Raw genomic sequence first — 21,847 nt, 5'->3', positions numbered from 1 at the left:
ATTAATTCTATATTAATATTCGTGCTTTCCATTGATTGCCACAGTTTCTTCAGTGGAACGCTCAGGGCCGCGTTTAAGTCAATCGACTCCCTAGGCAATTCTCTAGTAGCCGCCCTTCAAGCATGTAGGTACCATTTTTGAGAAAAAAAAAATTGCAAGCAGATTTTTTTATTTAAATAAGAATACATAAAAATTGTCATTCCAGTTCGATCACATCAGATTTCTTTCTCATCTATAATGTCGTCATAATTTATCGCCTTTGTTACGTCACTTTCTATGGACAAAATCGACAAATTGTTAAGACGTTCTTGCGTCATACTTGATCGGAAATTATTTTCATGACTATTTTAAATTCTTGACATTTTCGAAAATTACCTTTCAGCGGACACGTTGGTTGGCAACTGGGAGGCACAAAAAAATGCGCAAAGCAATATCAAAATTAGGGAAAATATCTTTCAATCCACTCTTCTTTAAATATTTAGATATGTCAATTATTGGTGATTGGCGATTTTATTGTGGTATCCAAATGAACCTTTAAGTGAATGCATTCATGTTTGAATGATGTAGGTATCTATTAGTGCAGTCAGTGAGGGTATTCGGCTCCGAATTCCATCCTACTGCATCAATTTACTTGATATTTTCACTGTAAGTGGGGAATAGCTCAAGAAACAAAGTCCACGCTATATCCTATGAGGCTTTTAACTTAGGGGTGGTTCCCACCCGTTCTCGGGGGTGGAATTTTTTTATCAAACTAAAAAACTATATCAAACATTTTTATAGTTTATGAAAAATCAGAGAGATTCATTTTTTCATAAATCTTCTAGTTTTAATAAAAAAAGAGATGGTAGGTGAAAAAAGATTTTTTTGGTGCATGCTCAAATCGGTGTATTCAACTTAAAATAACAGAGAAATTGTCGATTTTAGGGGTATATTGCTATGAGTACCTTTTGTAGTGCTTGAAAAGACCTTTAAAACGAGAACTGTTAAATGTCGGTTACATTCAAACTAAGCGAGATATGGTGCAAAAAAACTTATAACTCATGTATTTTAAGGAAAAATGAGAAGTATATTTAACCCCTCATCCACCAGAATTTAAATGCATCGTTTTTCTTCTAAAATACCTTCTACTATAGTGTTATTTCTATATTGAAAAAGTTGAACGGGTTTAAAATCAATGGTTTTTGAAAAAAATAAGATCAAATTATAAAGCACATTTTTAAATTTTCTTAAAAATCTTCTTTTTCTTCATGTAATTCGAAAGTGATAGAGATACGTAAAAAAATACCTTACAAAAATGTAGGTTTTCTTTTAGATAACAATTTTATTTTTCTTTCATCACTGTATCTGATTATCATTTTTGAGTTACATGGAGAAAAAGGAAGATAAAAAAATTAAAAATGCTCTGTATAATTTGATCTTATTTTTTTCAAAAACCATACATTTTAAACAGGGCCTATTTTACCACTAGGCACGTGAGACACCTGCCTCGGGCCCGTATTTGAATGGGGCCCGGAAAGCTCACCAAAAAACATGTTTACTACAATAACAAAACAAATTTTTATTTCTTTTATTTTACGAACAGGCAACTATTTTCAATGGGAAATAAGCCACAATTTTACCAAAAAAACTGATTTTATTAACGTTTCGACGCCTAAGTCGGGTGTCGTTGTCAAAGTACAAAATAATACTGTATTATTATTATTATCAGTATTATTTTGTATTTTGACAAAGACACCCGACTTGGACGTCGAAACGTTAATAAAATCATTTTTTTTTGGTAAAATTGTGGCTTATTTCCCATTGAAAATAGTGGATTATAAAAATGCCACAATAAAAGGAAATAGCTTCAGACCAACATTACGAACAGGCAATGATAAATGATAACCATAAGAGTTATAATTAAGTGGATTGCTTTCGGCTTCAATACTCTATAAATGCATTCATTTTTTCGAATCCTCAAAAAACTAATAAATATTTAAAAAAATTTTAGACGCAGAATGAAAGATTACATTATTACCGAGGGGCGAATGTCCCTTACAATAAATAAAAAGTTTCTTTTGAATAAGATAATATGTATTTAAAATTAAAAATCACACTCAATTTTCTATTTTTTCACCCTTGTAACTTATTAAAATAAACATTATCGAAGATTTCAGGGTTTTCCGGCCCTCGGTAGTAACGTAATCTTTCATTCTGCGTTTAATTTTTCAAAAATACTTAATACTTAGTTCTCTGGCTTCGAAAAAACGAATGAATTTAAATAGCATTTTAATTTAATTAAACAATGTTTAATTGTTTAAATATAAATTTTATTTATTGTTAATAAAACTTGTATTTTCTTGTGCAACTATATTTCTATTAAATAATTAATACATTTAAAAAAGTTATTATTAATAAATTATATTTAGGGGCCCGAAAATTGTCTAGTACCTCGGGCCTGATTTGAAGTAAAATAGGCTCTGATTTTAAACCTGTCCAACTTGTTGAACATAGAAATAACACTATAGTAAAAGGTATTGTAGAAGCAAAAAGATGCATTTAAATCTGGTGGATGAGGGGTTAAAATATACATACTTCGCATTTTATCTTAAAATAAATTAGTCATCCTTTTTTGTTGCACCATATCTCGCTTAGTTTGAATGTAATCGAAATTTAACAGTGCGGTCCTTTTAAAGGTCTTTTCAGGCAGTACTTACAAAAGATATTGATACCATTTTACCCTTAAAATCGAGCATTTCTCTGTTATTAAGTTGAACACACCCATTTGAGCATGCACAAAAAAAATTTCTTTTCACCTACCATATCTCTTTTTATGTTATCGCTAGAAGACTTATGAAAGAACGAATCTCTTTGATTTTTCATAAGCTACAAAAATGTTTTATATAGTTTTTTTCGTTAGATGCATAATTTTTAAGGTATTCGCAAAAAACCGTCCGAAAAGGCGAATTTTTCAATGAATGGCAAATTTTCGACCACGAATAACCCAAAAGGCTTCAGTTTAAACAAAAATATAGAACAGTGCGCCCGCCTCCTTTGCGGTGCTGCCGACGGCCCAATAATCCCTAAATTTACGACTTCTGTTCTTTTTGAATGAATAGTGTTAAGAAAATGCAATTTGGGATTTTCCCATTGATTTTTTTTTTTTAAATGCAATTTGTTTTCTAGAAATGAATGCCCACTTATATTACATTTATGGATGTACGATGTACTTAAATGTTATTCGATTTTAATTTTTTATACAAATATTTTTTCTACAGTATTTTTGCCGCCCTCTCATAATTTGCACCCCTAGGCAACTGCCTATATTGCCTAATGGATAAAGCAGCCCTGGGAACGCTATCATAGGCTTTCCGTAGGTCGACAAACAACATATAAACTTGTTGATTCCGTGTCATCTTTTTTCTATTATCTGGGTTAAGGAGAAAATGTGAACAATAGAGGATCAACCCGTACCAATCCTGCTTCTTCTTCTGTTTCAGAATCTAAATAATCTTCTCGATTCGATTCGTCAAAACCTTTCCATATTTTTATTTTCCTATTTATGTATAGTCCTGAGATATGATGTTTTTCATTCCACAGGGAAACAATTTTATTCTCCGGGTATATTCCCTGGCAGAGCTGGGCCGGGTACTGATAAATTGTACTCGGATACAGAGTACCGGGTACTTTTCATATTAAAGGAACGAGTACAGACTACCGAGTACATTGCTCCAGAAAAGTACTCAGAGTACAATACTCAAAGTACAATTACCCGAATTTCTCGGGTATTTTTTCTTATTTCGAGTACATACTTATTTCGAGTACATTTGAATGTAAAACCCGAAAAAAGGTAAGAAGGTAATACAGTAAACTCTCTCTATAACGAACAGGTTATTACGAGGTTTCGCTTATAACGAGGTACGCTAGATGCCCCATGAAATTCCTATTGAACTGTAACACCTCTATAACGAGGCATATTTGGTTATAACGAGGAAAAATGAAATCGAAGAATATGTTTCTTTACCTATTTTTAGCGCAGTAATGGCTATAAATAAACTGCCTGTATACAGAAATCCCCAACATCTGTGAGGTTATCGAGGCCAGTGCTGTAATAAAATCCACCGCCTATAATAAACGTCTTTTTGGACAGATATTGAATATTGTAGGAAATTTACAATTTATGATGGCCGAAGCCTTATTGTTGAGGAAACAATATTTAGCATTTTATATTGCTCTGAATGGCTTAACTATAGGAAGTTAATGTCTTAGAAAACTATATTTATTCATATGTATGCACAATATTATTGTTGTCTGATATAACGAGATCCTCTTATAACGAGGTAATCAGTCCGCCATTTCAGTTCTCGTTACGTTTCAAAATGTACTCAGAGTACAAAATTCGGGTACTTCTACCCGGATATTGCCCAGCTCTGTACCCTGGTCCTGGTGCTTTGTTTCTCTTTAGCTGTTTACATACATTTTTAATTTCTTCTGTTTACCACTACTTAATCATCTTAAAGACTGTATGCATTATATATCGTTTATTTTAGCACTGGACAGTATTTGAACAAATTACAGAATTAGTAATATTGATACCTGCACTTCTTGGTCTAAAAGGCAATTTGGAAATGACTTTAGCATCAAGATTATCCACACAAGCCAACTTAGGTCATATGGATACAACTAAACAAAAAATAAGTATTATTGTTAGAAGCTTAACATTGATACAGGTAAGTACCTTTTGAATATTCAAAGAAATTTGCATCTAGACGTAGAGTAGGTATACACAAACTATTTTTGATACTGCAATGTGTAAAGATCTACAAAGCCAAACCCAAACAATGTTTTTGAAATCTACAATGCATTAATAGGCGAAGCAATAAAGCACTAAAATCGGCCTTACCTCCGAAAAAACAACGACAAGACGGATCTTTTGCATTTGATTTGTGAATGCGTCAGGAAACTTTGTGAGCCCTAGCCGTGAGATAATATTGAAAAAGTGCATACAAAAAATGCATTTTAAAATTGCATCTCAAACAGACAATAAAAAAAATTCAGAACTCGTCAATTATCGGAGGAAATCAGTTCAATTTTGTTACTTGGGGGTTTTTGGGGTTACTGAAAACGAATATGACGTTGGAAGTGATCTCCGGAGTACCTGGTGCCCAGGGTACCTACTGTTTACCTCGGCTTCTGGAGTTTTCGTCAAATTCATTAAAAAATTAGTCAAAAATCATTACTCGGGGGGTTTTTGGGCTCGGTGAAAACGAATATGACTGCGGGACGCATCCAAACATTCCGTATATGTATTTGGAACCTAGGAGTTTTCTATTGGTTCGTTGCAGCACGCGGTCATATTTTAACCAATAGGCGGCGAGGTCCCAAACGCATATACGGAATGTTATTCGGTTCCAAATTCATATACGGAATGTTAAATATTAAATATCTGAAAAAGATAAGTTTTTATTAGAGTCTGTTAAAAGGAGATTAATTTTAAAATACTTGTTACTGTATTATTAAATAAAAATAAAAGAATTATAGTATTTGGAATGTTATTTGGTGCGAAATTCATATACGGTATATTAAATATTCGTAGAACAAAAAGACGATTTTTATTAAAGCCAATTAAAATTAGACTGGTTTTTAATAGTATATTATGCAACGAGCATTTAATTATGGCCATTATGAAGCGAGTATAAGGGATACGAAACGAGCCGCCTAGCGGCGAGTTTCGTATAGAGTACGAACTTTATAATGATAATTAAATGCAAGTTGTGTACACGATTTTTTCTATGATCATTCACAAAAAATATATTCAAATTTATTAATTTTGTAACGCAAACAAATTAAGTAGTTTGTCAGTCTGACATTTTCTTTACATATTGAGAACTGTCAAAGAGTATGTATTTAATTCGCCATTGGTTACTGCGCGTGTGCCACCTTTATAGCGAATGTCATATCGCGATTCTATTGGTTAAAAATCTGTATCCTAATGAAAATATGTATCATAATGAAGTTCATTATGATACAGATAGTGACATCATAATTGATATATTATAGTGTGAGAATAGAAAATTTATTTTTAATGTATTATTAAAGATCCACAAGGAAAAAGGTTTTCCTGTAGTTAGCTGTATACCATATAATACAAAAAAACGAATAAAGTCCTTTATAAAAGTCTATATTTAAAATCCCTAAAAAGGGCTACATCACAGAACTAGTTTTAGATTGATTGACCAATCATCATCAGTGCTTTCCTAAAATTAATATAACCTGATAAAATGGTGCAAAGGTTTTAAAATTTTGACTACGTTTAAAAAAAGTCGTAGGTTATACCTACTCACGTGTCCTTACCATGCTAACCACCAAAATATAATATTACAAATTTTATTTGCATATATTACATAATTACAAATATTTTGGTGGTTATCGTGTAAGATCACGTGAGTATAACGTACAACTTTTTTTAACCGTTTAAAGCACTGATGATGATTGGTCAACCAATCGAAAACTAGTGATGTAGCCCTCTGTGATGTAGCCCTTTTTAGGGATTTTAAATATAGACCTTTTATAAAGGACTTTATTCGTTTTTTTTATATTATATGGTATACAGCCAACTACAGGAAAACCTTCTTCCTTGTGGATCTTTAATAATACATTAACAATAATTTTTCTATTCTCATACTATAATATATCAATTATGATGTCACTGATGTCACTACCTGTATCATAATGAACTTCATTATGATACAGATTTTCAATATGATACAGATTTTTAACCAATAGAATCGCGATATGACATTCGCGATAAAGGTGGCACACGCGCAGTAACCAATGGCGAGTCAAATATATACGCTTTGACAGTTCTCAATATTTAAACAAACTGTCAGACTGACAAACTACTTAATTTGTTTGCGTTACAAATTTAATAAAGTTGAATGTATTTTTTTTGCGAACGCTCGATAGAAAAAATCGTGTATACAACTTGCATTTAATTATCATTATGAAGCTCGTACTCTATACGAAACTCGCCGCTAGGCGGCTCGTTTCGTATCCCTTATACTCACTTCATAATGACCATCATTAAATGCTCGTTGTATAATATACTATTAAAAACCAGTCTCACTTTAACCGGCTTTAATAAAAATCGTCCTTTTGTTCTACGAATATTTAACATACCGTATATGAATTTAGCACCAAATAACATTCCAAATACTATAATTGTTTTATTTTTATTTAATAATACATTAACAAGTATTTTAAAATTAATCTCCTTTTAACAGACTCTAATAAAAACTTATCTTTTTCGGTGTACGAATATTTAACATTCCGTATATGAATTTGGAACCGAATAACATTCCGTATATGCGTTTGGGACCTCGCCACCTATTGGTTAAAATATGACCGCGTGCTGCAACGAACCAATAGAAAACTCCTAGGTTCCAAATACCTGGTGCCTAGGGTACCTACTGTTTACCTCGGCTTCTGGAGTTTTCGGCAAATTCATTAAAAAATGAGTCAAAGATCATTACTCAGGGGGTTTTTGGGCTCGCTGAAAAAGAAGATGACGTTGAAAATTATCTCCAGAGTACCTGGTGCCTAGGATACCTACTTTTTACGTCAACTTCTGGAATTTATTTTCGTTATACAATCAGTCAAACCTCTAAACTTGGAAGTTATTGGATTCGTCGAAAGTAAATTTCTGGGTGTTAATGGTCTTCAATATATATAATACAGATTGTAGTTGGTTTTAATGGGCATTCTTTGATTTTGTATTATAAAAATACCTTTATTAAAAAAATACAATTAAATGGATGGATACATACATGTTTATATTTCAATATTTTCTTCTTCGCTTTCCAATGGATTTATTAGACTATCTGTATTAGTACAATTTACTCCTGCACAATTTTTACATGCAACTTAGCATTAAGGGCCATGTTTCCTGCACCCACATGAATTTCCGCAGTCCGTCTTCCAACTACAGAATATCAAATTCATTATACTGGGTAGACCAGGCATCTGAGTCATTTTTATGGGAATTAACGATTTATCCATTAATTCCCATCCCCACTGTGTTGGATCCAAACTGTCTTCATCTTCTACATACATCCAAATTTGGACTTGGAAGTAAATCCTTTTTAAATGTTGAGTGAAGGCATCTACAGTAGGAAGTACTTTGCCAACAGAAACTTTTTTATTTTTAGAACTTGCCATTAGATACATTCTGTATCTATACGTTTCAGCCAACTGATTAGTACTCATAGTACTCAATAGAAATTCCTCCGGTATTTTCTTTTTTTCTTCTTAAGGTGCCTATCCGTTCCGGATGTTGGCGATCAGCTTGGCTATCCTAACTTTGCTTGCTGCTATTCTGAATAGTCCGGTTGTCGATGTATTAAACCACTTTCTCAGGTTTTGAAGCCAAGATATTCTTCTTCTCACTGGTCCTCTCTTTCCAAATACCTTGCCTTGAAGAATGAGTTGCAACAAGCCATATCTCTGTTCATTCCTCATAACATGGCCAAGATATTCTAGTTTGCGCTCTTTGATTTTGTTAATAATCTCGCATTCCTTGCCTATTCTACATAGAACCTCAACATAAGTCACACGATCCACTCACGAAATTCTCAAAATGCGCCTGTAACACCACATCTCGAATGCCTCGAGTTTTCTCAAAAAAACCTCGGAAAGTGTCCAGGCCTCTACTCCGTATAATAACGTAGAAAATACATAGCATCTGATGATAGAGATTTTGGTAGCAAGAGGTTAATCGTGGCTTCTGAAAAGAGACTTCATCATTATGAACGCTGATCTCGCTTTTCCTATGCGTTGTTTTATTTCATTTGAGTGGTCCCACTGGCTGTTTATGTTGGTACCAAGGTATATGTAGCTGTCGACCCTGTCAATTAGTTGTTGGTTAACCAAAAGCTGTGTATTTAATATTTCGCGCTTACTGACTACCATGTAGGTACTTTGTTTTTTTTTCGTATTGAGATCAAGTCCGTATTCTCTACTTATATCTGATATGCGCGACATTATTCTTTGCAAACCATCTATAGACTGTCTGCAAAAACTACAGCGTCGTCGGCATATCTAATGTTGTTCAGACGCACTCCGTTGACTAATACGCCTTCCTGTAATTCTCCCAGCGCTTGCTAGAAGATACATTCAGAGTATATATTAAACAGCACCGGGGACAGGATGCATCCTTGCCTCACTCCTCTATCTATGGAGACTGCCTCTGTCAATTGGTCATCCACTTTAATATTGGCAGTTTGGTTGTAATACAAACTGCCGGTTGTAATATTCCGGTATTTTAGGTTTTCTGAAACTTATCGGAGAGTTATACATCGCGAGAAGTAGTTGACAGCCATGTTCAACTACTTCTTCGCTAGAAAGTGCGTTTAAATTTTTGTGCGTGGATTAATAAGCTAGAACTCCATATGACGAGGTAAAGAGTAGGTACTCTGGGCACAGGTACTCCGGAGATCACTCCAAATGTCATATTCGTCGTCAGCGACCCCAAACCCCCCGAGTAATGATTTTTGAGAAATTTTTTAATGAATTTGCCGAAAACTCCAGAAGACGAGGTAAACAGTAGGTACCCTGGGCACCAGGTACTCCGGAGCTCACTTACGACGTCATATTCGTTTTCAGCTACCCCAAAAAACCCCGAGTAACAAAATTGAACTCATTTCCGCCGATAATTGACGAGTTCTGAAATTTTTTTATTGTCTGTCTGAGATGCACTTTAGGAATGTATTTTTTGTATGCAGTTTTTCAATATTATATTTGCGTATTTTAGAATGCGTTTTTTGCATGCAAGTTTCCTGGCGCATTCACGAATCGAATGCAAAAAGAATTATTAAGATCCGTCTTGTTTTTTTTTCAGGTTCAGTGCTTTATTGCTTCGACTCTGGGCGAACTGGGCGGCCGCCCAGGGCGACAAATTCAGGGGCGGCAAATTTTAGAGGACAGCCAATTTTTGGAATTGAAGAAATAATAACTTATGTTTTTGATATTATAAAAAATCATTATTATGAACAAGAATGGCAAAAATGCAACTGTAAAAACGATAATTAAATAAGTGAAACAATAACAATTGCAAGGTTCATTCGACGGAAAATTGACAACACCGCCTTCTTCTTCATCGTATAAGAATAGTAGGATTAGAACTAAACTAAATTCACTTAAAATCAACTTTACTGAAAATGGATATAATAATAAGAAACATATGGCTGAAGCTTTGTCCAGCCATGCTAAGTCTCCAGCTTATCTACAGTCACAGCGACAGTGGGTAGAACTAGCAATTAGACTAGAATCGGGCAAAATCATAGATGAAGAAACACAAAAAGTTCTAAATTCAAAAACTGGTCATCGAAAAAATGCAATACAACGACTTATACTACAATGGTAATTTTTTTAAGCTTTTTGAGCTCTTTAAAAATTTTGATTCTGTTTTACAAGAGCATATTAGGAGAATAACTAATGAGAGTAACAAGCATCATCACTACTTGGGAAAACGTATTCAAAACGAAAATGTTCAGCTCCTCCATGACCAAATCAAAAATAAAATTTTACACTTTTTGAAATCAGCAAAGTATTATAGCATAATTTTAAATTGTATATCTGATATTGCTGGGGTGGAACAGATGACTATTAATGTACATTTTTACGATTTAGGTTCTTGCTCACATAGTGTTAAAATTGAAAAACATTTTCTTGGATTTGTGCCTGTAGCGGAAACCACTGGCTTGGGAGTTACAGAGTCCCAGAGTGAACTGGGAATACTTTTGGAAGATATGAGAGGACACGGGTATGATAATGGGGCAAATATGGAAGAGAAGAACTTGGGAGTTCAAAACAGAATTTTGAAAATGAATGAACTTAGTCGTGAACGATGCTGCTAAAGCCACACAGTTTGCAGTTTCTTTCTTTTCCTTGGTGACAAAAATTTACAACTTTTTCTCAGCATCTTTCATCGTTGGACTATGCTGAAAAATCAAATTTCTAGCCTAACATTGAAACCTTTGTCCGAAACTAGATGGGAAAGTAGAATAATTGATGCAATTATTCCCATTAGATAGGTACCAAATTGAAGAAATTTACGATGGTCTTGTAGAAATCACTGTGAATAAAAACAACGATAAAATGGTTGCTCATGAGGCAAGCTGTTTGGCAAATCAAATCCGTGCTTTTACTTTTCTTTGCTCTGTGGTAATATGGCATGACATTTTACTTCATATCAACGTAGTCGCGTATGCAGAGTATTGATATGGGAGCGTATCAAGCTATCAGTTTATTAGAAAAATTGGAAATCCATTTTAAGTCTCTCGGAAGTGATTTAAAATTCCAGGGCTATTTGACAGAGGCAAAAGAGCTCATCAAAGTTAGAAATTGAGAACCCAAAAAGGAGGCACCGTAATAGCCAGAAAGAGGAAAGTGAAAAGACAATTTGGTCATGAGGCTGAAGATGAAAGTATGGACCTAGATCCAGAGACACGATATAAAGTTGACTTCTATTTAAAAAATTATAGACACAACTGTTAATGCATTAAGTGATAGATTACAAAGAGGTGTCAGAAAGGGTTGTATACTGTCCCCACTGTTATTCAATTTATATTCAGATAGAATATTTAAGGAAGCGCTGCATAATTTGGAATGGGGTGTGAAAATTAATGGAATTCTGATAAATATAATCAGATATGCAGACGATACAGTTATTTTAAGTGATGATATGAATGGATTACAACACCTTTTAAATGTCATTGACACAGTGGGAAGAGAGTTTGTGCTAAACATACTGTTCAAAAACAAAATACATGGTATTTAGCCGTTTGGCCCATCAAGATTCACGGTTATATGTTGATGGTCATATAATTCAAAGAGTACCCAGTTTTAAATATCTTGGTTGCCATATTACTGAACCACCAGATCCAGATAAAGAGATAAAATGAAGAATTGAGATAGCCCGCACGACATTTTTAAAAATGAGGGCATTCTTCTGTAATGATAACTTGCAACTTCAACTTCGAAAGCGCATGATTAAATGCTACATTTGGTCAGTCCTCTTGTATGGTGTCGAAGCATGGACATTAAAAATATCCACCATTAACCGTTTGGAGACCTTTGAAATGTGGCTGCACATACGTATACTGAAAATACCATACACGGTTATGCTGACAAATGTGGCAGTCCTTAAGAGAGCAAATGCTACCTGCGAGCTGCTTGATACATAACATCAAATATAGAAAGTTGGCCTATTTTGGACACGTAGTAAGGGGAGACCGGTATAATATTCTTCAACTTATTATGATGGGTAAAATAGAAGGACGCAGAGGAATTGGTAGAAAGCAGGCCTCTTGGTTGAAGAATATTCGGGAGTGGACAGGAATAAAGAAAGCAGAACACCTATTTAGAATAGCTAGAGACAGAGACAGTTTCGCCATGTTAATCGCCAACGTCAAGGGGACTTGATAGGGCACATTAAGAAGAAGATAGATTTCAGCAAATTAAGAGCCATGGTGAAATTTTTGAGTTTTTGGGTATACCAAGGGGGGGCGGTCGCCGATCTTGCCCAGGACGGCAAAATCCCTAGGGCCGGACCTGCTTCGACTATAAATAAGAATGAAGTTTTGTGTAGTAACGTTCTCTTTTTAGTGTCAAGCCATAGTCGTGGGGTTTCTGGGTGCTCTGGTGGCAGTTGTAATGGGTGGCATCAAGAGCAACGATGTCGAATTAGACCACGTATATCTTTTATGTGCCAGTAGTCTAGTAACAGTTTCGATAGCTAGTTTTTTATTGGGACTTATTACAGCTGGAGTGATAGTACTGTCCAGATATTGTCACATCAATCCAGACAATGTAGCTACGCCTATAGCAGCTAGTTTGGGAGACATTACATCGCTAGCATTATTGTCATGGGTGGCAACCATGTTATATGAATCAATAGGTAAGACGAATTACAACATTACTCATTCATCATCATCATCAATCAGCCCTGATTTGTCTATTGTTGAACATAGGCCTCCTCCAGATATTTCTATCTTCTTCTGTTCAGCGTCTCTGCTATCCAATTGGTCACAATTCTTTTGAGGTCGTCGGTCCATTGCGTTGGGGGTCTTCCTTTGCTTCGCTTGTCTGCCCGTCGTCTCCACTCAAGCAATTTTTTTATCCATCTGTCGTCTTTAATTCTTGCAACATGTCCCGCCCATCTCCATTTTTGCCTTGTAATACTTCTTCTTCTTCTTCTGGTAGCACTACAACCCGGGGTGGGTCTTGTTTGACTGCACAACTCGCTTCCATCTCGAACGTTCCTCCATGATAGTTGGTTCAGTGGGTAGTCCCATTGTTCTTAAATCTGACCATATATTGTCAGACAAGAGAAGCAATAGTAGCAACACAGGTGTTGGTCCAAAATTGTTACGATCAGAGGAAGGGCGTATTCCTGTGCTTTTTAGATTACGAGAAAGCCTTTGATCGTGTCCAACATCACAAGTTAATACAGATCCTCAAAAATCTTGATATAGACCAAAAAGACATAAGATGCATTGAAAACTTGTACTGGTATCAGGCAGCACAATTAAAAATATACAATTCTATATCCAAACCCATACATATAAGAAGGGGTGTTCGGCAGGGATGTGTGCTTTCCCCTCTTTTATTTAACATTTATTCGGAAGCCATATTTCAAGAGCCTTTGGAAGATGCAGAGATGGGAATCAAAGTGAATGGAGTATTGATCAACAACATACGATATGCTAATGATGCTGTCTTAATTTGTGACAACATAGCAGATCTTCAACAACTTGTCACTATAATCGGAGAATACAGTAAGCGAGTGGGATTAGAGATTTATACCAAAAAGACCAAATTCATGAGCATCTCCAGAAACTTGGATGTATTTGAAAACTCCACCATAACACTGAATACTAAGTCCATTGAAAGAGTCAGCAAATTTAAATACCTGGGAACGTGGCTTTTTGAAGACTGGGTATCGGACAGGGAAGTAAAATGTCGCATTGAGCAAGCTCGACAAGCTTTCGTAAAATTCAGGAAGGTACTGACCTGCTCAGAGTTCGACCTTACACTGAGACTAAGGTTTACTAAATGCTACGTGTGGTCGGTGCTGCTATATGGCATAGAGGGCTGGACACTCAAAACGAGGGATATAAACAGATTAGAAGCCTTCGAAATGTGGGTTTATCGCCGTATCCTAAAGATACCATGGACGGCGAAAGTCACAAATATAGATGTCCTTAAAAGAATCAACTAAGAACGCCAGCTTTTCGAAAACATCAAGAAAAGAAAAAAAAAACGGCGTATTTGGGTCACATCATGCGAAACGAAAAATACCAGTTCGTTCAACTTATAATTCAGGGTAAAATTGAAGGCAAGAGAGGAATAGCACGCAAGAAAATGTCCTGCTCCGAAACATAAGGCAATGGACAGGGATTAACGACATACAATCTCTGATTCGCGTTGTAAGAAACAGAGAGTTAATGGAAAATGTGATCGCTAACATCCATTAGTGGATTTGCACTTGAAGAAGAAGAAGAATATATTGTCTATCCATCGCATTCGTGGGCGTCCTAAGGGCCTTCTTCCTGTGGGGGTTTCCTCCCAGATCAGTTTGGCAAGGCGGTTATTAGGGAGTCTATGGACATGGCCAGCCCATTTTAGACGCTGAGATTTAATTTCTTGGATTATGTCACTCGCCCTATACATCTGCTTGACCTCAGCATTTGTTCTCATTCGGTATTGGTTGCTATTAGGGTCATGATAAGGTCCAAAGATTTTTCTGAGGATTTTTCTCTCAAAACATCTAAGTTTTCTTTCAATTGCTTTGGGCAGAGTTCACGTGTCACACCCATACATGAGCACGGTCTAATCACTGCTTTATATATTCTGATCTTTGATGCTCGTGTTAGGCTCTTAGATTTAATAGTATTGTGGAGGCTATACATACATCCGCTTGCTGCCTGAATTCTCTCTTTAATCTCTTCCGTGATAGCGTTATCTGCAGTGATTGTTGCTCCGAGGTATTTAAAACTCTCCACTCTTTCAAAGTTATATGGGTCTATCGTAACATTTTGCCCTATTACGCCAGGGAAATAAGGTAAAAATATACCATGTTCGGGACACTTGAGCATCCAGGTTGCCAATGGGTTTTTGGGTACTATATACCTAATGCATTATAAATACAAAAATGCCCGTCACAGTTCGGACGAGAATTTTAATTATTAACAAATGTGTCAAAAATGGCAGTTTTTCGTTTAAATTTGTTGCTTCAGAAATTTCAAAATAAAAATAAAATTTCAAAAATAAAAAATTTGCTACAACTTTTGCGAAAATGATCTTAAGACTTTCATGTTATACGAAAAGTTGAGTCAAACAGTCCATATAATGTATAAAAATTTTTAAGACGATTCGTCAATTAGTTTAAATTTCATTCAATTTGTTTATCCCAAAGATCTTTTTTTGCAATATTATTGTTGAGAAAATAATAATGATAATAGCAATTCTGTTGAAATAGCGTGAAAGAAGAATAGTTATGTTTTCAAAGTATATAAAAAAAATCATTAAAAGTCATTATTGTCATTTCGAAAACATTTTACTAAAGTAGAGTCATTTTTGGCTTATAAACAATTTGAATAACTTTGTTAATATTGACTCTAGACTAAAACTACTTTGGGATTTAAAAATCTGGTATTTTTACACGAATTTAGCAAAAAAACTGTTTGCCTAGATTAGTTACAGTAAAAGTTAGCCACTTTTTTTTATTTAATTCACAGCTACTTTGTTTATAACAATTAAGCAACCTTACTAGCGCCACTTTGAAGTTCAAGGTATATAGTTTATGTGTAAAAGTTTAAGTAAACTTTGAACTTCAACAAAGTTGTTAATAAAGCTATAAAAATGACGTCCTAACGGAATCGATTCGTGGTCGGTGGAGCTGAATTATTGAAATCCGTGCACTCAAAAAATGAAATTGATTCTTCAAACATATGCTGCGATTAATATTTCCGGAGCTTGTTGATGGATTTTGATCATAATTTTTTTAATTTGTATGTACTCGTAGTGTTGTAGAGTACGTTATGTACACATATCCCCACCTAACATTGCAAAATGTTAGAGGGAACCCCCCTTATCACTCAGGGATATGAAAAATAGATTACGACCGATTCTAAGGCCTACCGAATATACATATATAATTTTATAAAAATCGGTCAAGCGGTCTCGGAGGAGTATGGAAACTAACACTGTGACAGGAGAATTTTATAGATGTAAATATATAGATGGCTATTAACAAATAGGGGTTGGTGATAGAACAGTGAAAATTAAGGGTTGTATGTATTTTTTAATTCTACACCATAAAAAATTAAGGTAGATAATTTTGTCCAAAAAAATAAAAAATGTCAGGGGGACATCCCCCCCCTTTTAATTTATGGGTATGAAAAATAGATTAAAACCTATTCTCAGTCCTATAAGGTATACGTGTAAAATTTCATAAAAATCGGTCAAGCCGTTTCGGATTAGTACCGTAACTAATACTGTTATATGAGAATTTTATGTATGTGTATATGTTACAGTTCAAGTTGATTCTCAGTTAGAGTTGACTCCAACTAGTTGGAGTCAACTCCAACTGAAACGAGCAGTAAAAGTTGATTTTAAAAATTTAAATCAACTTTTACTAGTTGGAGTTGACTCTTCCTGGATCGATTCAGTAAATGTTGATTATACGAGAATCTCAAGTGCATTTTTGATGAGTGTGCGTTTCTTTGTTTTGACCGTTTCAACTACTTATTAGTATAGTCTGTAACGTCGCCCCCGTTAGGTAAATTATTCTGATTCGATTTTTTGCACAAACTTACTCAAAGAAATACATCCGTATAACAATCCTTATAACAAATACACAGGGTGTCACGCGGTACCGCGGTCGAAAAATTGTTTAATAATTATTTATGTACCAAGTCAGTAAAGTGGCTCTTTATCGAACGAGTCTGATATTACGAGAAGAGGAAGCGAAGCGAGCAACAGACGCGTTCGATAAAGAGTATTGAGGTGGTGCGTACAAAATTGTATCGTCAATTATAAAAAACATTAACATTTACTTACAACTTTGAGGAATTTTTTTTTAATTTTAGACGAAATAAAAAATTCGTATGACAGTAATGACAGATGACTTTTGCATGATATCCGGTTTTGATGTTTAATCGATAGTTATCAATATTGTATACCTACCTAATTACTAAATCTGTAAAGTTTTGATTTATTTTGTATGAATATAATTGCGAAACACTACAGAATTTTATAGTCCAAGTAATGAAGCTTAAAATAGGACAAAACTTCGCAATTTTTACAGAATGGATCGATTTGCTTGAAAATTTGAGAATAAGTAGTGGATAAAAATTCCACAAGGAAAAAGTTTTCCTGTAGTTGGCTGTATACCATGTAATACAAAAAACAGTAAATCCTTTATAAAAGGTATATTTAAAATCCCTAAAAAGGGCTACATCACAATCAGAACTAGTGTTCGACTGGTTTACCAGTCATCATCAGTGCTTACGTGAAGTTTACATGCTAACCACTAAGATATAATTTTACAAAAATATGTGGGTCAAAGCCCTATATTACCTGACTTCCACCATGTAATCAAGTCACACTATACAGCTCAGATGTTACTTAGGGCATAATGGTAAAATATTTCTAACATCCATGTTTTAATTGGCATCTTTAACCGATGTTCCCTTAACGGACCACGTATATAGGGCTTTGACCCACATATTTTTGTAAAATTATATCTTGGTGGTTAGCATGTAAACTTCACGTAAGCACTGATGATGACTGGTAAACCAGTCGAAAACTAGTTCTGATTGTGATGTAGCCCTTTTAAGGGGTTTTAAATATACCTTTTATAAAGGATTTACTGTTTTAAGTAGTGGATAGTCCAAGGATCAAAATCGATATGAGGCCGAAAGGCGCTTTTACCATGGCGGTGGTTGCCACCCCATCTCGGGGGTGGAAATTTTATATTTTATTTTGACAGCAAAAGTTGGTAAACACATTCATTCTAAGCAAAAAACATTCTATACATTTTTTTGATAAAAGTAATAGTTTTCTATTTATTCGCTATCGAAAGTGTTGGTTTAAATCGAAAAAATCATTGTTTTTAATCAGTTTTCTGCTAATAACTCAAAAAGTTTTCGTTCTATCAAAACAAGTTTGCTTAATAAAAATGTACCTTTTGAAAAAATAAACAAAACCGTTTTTTATAATTTGCTTTAAGGCCAATAGTAATCGAGCTATACTTTATTATATGTTAGCTCTTCTTCGTAAAATGCTAAATATTGTAGTTTCAAAGTCAAAAGACGGGAAAACTATGCATTTTTCGAGGATAACTTGTTAAAGCTAATTTAAAGTATTTAAAAATATCTATCTCCAAAAATAAAAAAAATAGTCCCTAGCTCAAAAATTAAGTGACTTACAGTAAAAAGAATGTCAGTCCCTATTTTTTTTTAGCGAAAAACTGATCGTAAACTTCTCCCTACTCTCCACCCTAATTAAAATTGGCCATTAACCTTATTTGGTCTTCTTAATTTTTGTATTGTTAATAGGTTCTAGGGGTTTGACCGGCTTAGAATGATTAGTTTAAAAAAAAAATGAGTTAGAAGCGAATAACGAATTTTTGTAGTTTAGTAAAAATTGCCCATTTCTTCAGAATAGAAAGATTAGCATCAGAGATACGAAAAAATATTTAAATATAAAATTGTAGCTTATTTAATTTCGAGCTATTGAAAATTAAATCTTGTAATAACATGCAAAAACCACCTTTACCAACCCTTTCAAAGCCACCCCTTTTTGCGAATGAGGATTTTAAAATGATAAAATATTAATAGCCCTATACGTCATGTAAAAACCTACAAAATTCTTTTTTAACAAACTTTCTAGGATAAAAAATAATAAAGTTACGGTTAAAAAATCAATATATTTTTTTAAAAAGAAAAAAGAAGATATCCAATTGAAAGCATTATAATGTAAGTTAGCGGTGTTCTTAGTCATCTACCTTATTCATTCTTCTTTATTTATGTATTATTAATAGATTCCAGGAGTTTGACTGGCTTAGAATGATTAGTTTTTAAAAAAATGTAGTTAAAAGCGAATAACGAATTTTTCTAGTTTGGTAAAAAATGCCTTTTGCTTCAGAATAGAAAGAGTAGCATCAGAGATACGAAAAAATATTTAAATATAAAATTGTAGCTTATTTAATTTCCAAGAAATTGGCTTGCAAAACTTTTTTCTACGGCAAAAATTGAGTGAATAATAAATGAGTATAATACCGAAAAACATTGATTTTTTCGATATAAAACTAACACTTTCGATAGCGAATAAATCGAACACTATTAATTTTATCAAAAAAATGTATATAGCATTTTTTGGTTAACATGAATTTTTTTATCAACTTTTGCAGTCAAAATTATAATAAAAAATTTCCACCCCCCGAGATGGGGTGGCAACCACCCCCATGGTAAAAGTGCCTTTCGGCATTATATAGATTTTGATCCTTGAACTACCCACTACTTATTCTCAAATTTTCAAGCAAATCGATCCATTCTGTAAAAATTGCGAGGTGAAAAGCTTCGGTTCCTGGACTAAGTATTACTTTTTGACATAAATTTTATTAATAATAAGATAAATTTTGTACAATATTTTTAATAATTAAAGTAAATAAATTTTAATTTCACTCAAATAAATAATCGATTGCTGCCATTGACCACTTACATTCAATCTCGGTTAATTTGATTAATAATCGCGGCAGGTAAAGTAATATTCTTCTTTCAATACAACAAAGTGTTACTTTACTGCCGAAAATGAGGGCAAATGAGTACAATAATGAATGATTTTAGTGACGTTTGGCGATAAACAATGATTCTAAACAAATTCGCAAATATAATTTTTTCACTTCGTACAAATTTTTTTTAGATCCTTTAAGCCTTTTTTTCTATAAAATTGACTGTTGTCGAGTTATTAGCGACTTAAAATTCGAAAAACGCCAAAATAACCATTTTCAAGGTTTAATAACTCGGTTAAAGATAATTATTGTGAAAGTCGAACGAGCGGCCATGGAGTAACGGCATAATCGCTGGCCTCATACGCCAGTGCACGTGGGTTCGAGCCCTGCCAAAGACAAACCATTTTCATTTCCAATAATGACACGAGCCGTCTCACCGTGCCTCGGAGAGCACGTTAAGCCGTCGGTCCCCCTGGGCTAGTGTACATCGACACTAGTTACTTGAAACAGGGTTAAAGATGTAATTGGCGCGGGAACTGTCCGAAATACGATATTATATATTATGAAAGTCAGAAACTAAAAAAAATCAAAGATTAAAGCTACCTCTATAAGATCCTGAAGAAATTTTTGTCATTATTTCATTAATAAGATATTATTTTTAATTATCAACAATGAGCGCTAAGCGTGTATTGAGACGGCCGTCAATGTGAGTGCGAGTGAGATTCACCATTGGACGGCCGGAATGGTGCATCTCTTTAGCACTCACCATTGACTTCCGCCTAATACGCACTTAGCGCTCATTGTTAATAATTAAAGATAACAGCTTAGTATTAAAATAGTGACAAAAATGTCTGCTGGATCTTGTAGAGGGGGCTATAAACTTTGATTTGGTCACTTTCTGACTTTCATAATAATGGATTTTAACCGAGTTATTAAGCCTTGAAAATGGCTATTTTCGCATTTTTCAAATTTTAAATCGCGTATAACTCGACAACAATCAATTTTAGAGAAAAATCAAAAAATACCTTTTTTTGCTCAGAATAACCCAAATGATCTAAAAAAAATTATTCGAAGTGAAAAAATTATTTTTGTGAATTTGTCTAAAAAAAATTGTTTAAACAATTTATCGATCAAGGTACTGCCTGGCACCCAGTAGATTTGTTATAAGGATCTCTTTTTGAGTAAGTTTGTGCAAAAAATTCGAATCGGAGCAATTTACCTAACGGGGGCGACGATACAGTCTAGACTAATTTGAACATATTCAGTAACATTTAATTTCTAGAATCGGCTGTTTGTGTAAATCAGAATCAACTTTTACTAAATGGCATTGGGAAGAGTATACTTTTCCTAGTTGGAGTCTACTTTTACTAGTAAATGTTGAATATAAATCTTCATTTTATATTTATAATCAAATTTTACTGAAACCAGCCGTTAGAGTTGACTCGAACTAGTAAAAGTCAACTCCAACTGGATAATCAACTTGAACTGTAACATATTATATAAAGTAACTGTGAATTAAATAATAAAAACTGATAACTTTGACCGCAATTAACCTAGGCAAAAAGTTTTTTTTTTTAAATTCGTGTAAAAATACCAGCGTTTGAAATCCCAAAGTAGATTTACTCTATAGTCAATATTAACAAAGCTATTCAAATTGTTTTTAAGCCAAAATGACTCTACTTTCGTAAAATGTTTTCGGGGTGATAAAAATGACTTTTTTATTAATTTTTTAAATTCTTTAAAAACACAAGTGTTCTTCTTTAATGTGGTTTTAGCATAATTGCTGTATCATCATTATTTTCTGAACAATAACATTGCAAAAAAAAGCTCTTTGGGATAAACAAATTGAATAAAATTTAAAGTAATTGACGAATCGTCTTGTAATTTTTTGTACATGATACGTACTGGTTGTCTCAACTTTTCATGCAATATCAAAGTCATAAGTTCATTTTCGCAAAGGTTATAGTAAATTTTTTATTTTCGAAATTTTAGTTTTATTTTGCAATTAGCGGAGCAACAGATGATCATACCAAAATTCTAAAACTGCCATTTTGAACCTTTGCCAATCTATTA

The 21,847-nt window shown here is 33.9% G+C and overlaps 1 protein-coding gene across 4 annotated transcripts in view; it reads left to right on the top strand.

The window, feature by feature from the left end:
- Window positions 1–21,847, top strand: part of LOC126893416 (solute carrier family 41 member 1-like) — a 139,048-nt gene that overhangs the window by 105,752 nt on the left and 11,449 nt on the right. For all 4 annotated transcript variants that reach the window (XM_050663571.1, XM_050663567.1, XM_050663570.1 and 1 more), the window contains 2 exons: window positions 4,530–4,709; window positions 12,643–12,934. In XM_050663571.1, the coding sequence (XP_050519528.1) occupies window positions 4,530–4,709; window positions 12,643–12,934 (472 nt within the window). The remainder of the gene's footprint in view (window positions 1–4,529; window positions 4,710–12,642; window positions 12,935–21,847) is intronic.

The sequence above is a fragment of the Diabrotica virgifera genome, chromosome 10 (assembly GCF_917563875.1).
Source record: "Diabrotica virgifera virgifera chromosome 10, PGI_DIABVI_V3a".
Taxonomy (NCBI): domain Eukaryota; kingdom Metazoa; phylum Arthropoda; class Insecta; order Coleoptera; family Chrysomelidae; genus Diabrotica; species Diabrotica virgifera.
Note: the sequence above shows the minus strand (reverse complement) of the source record. Positions and strands in the feature narration are given on the sequence as shown.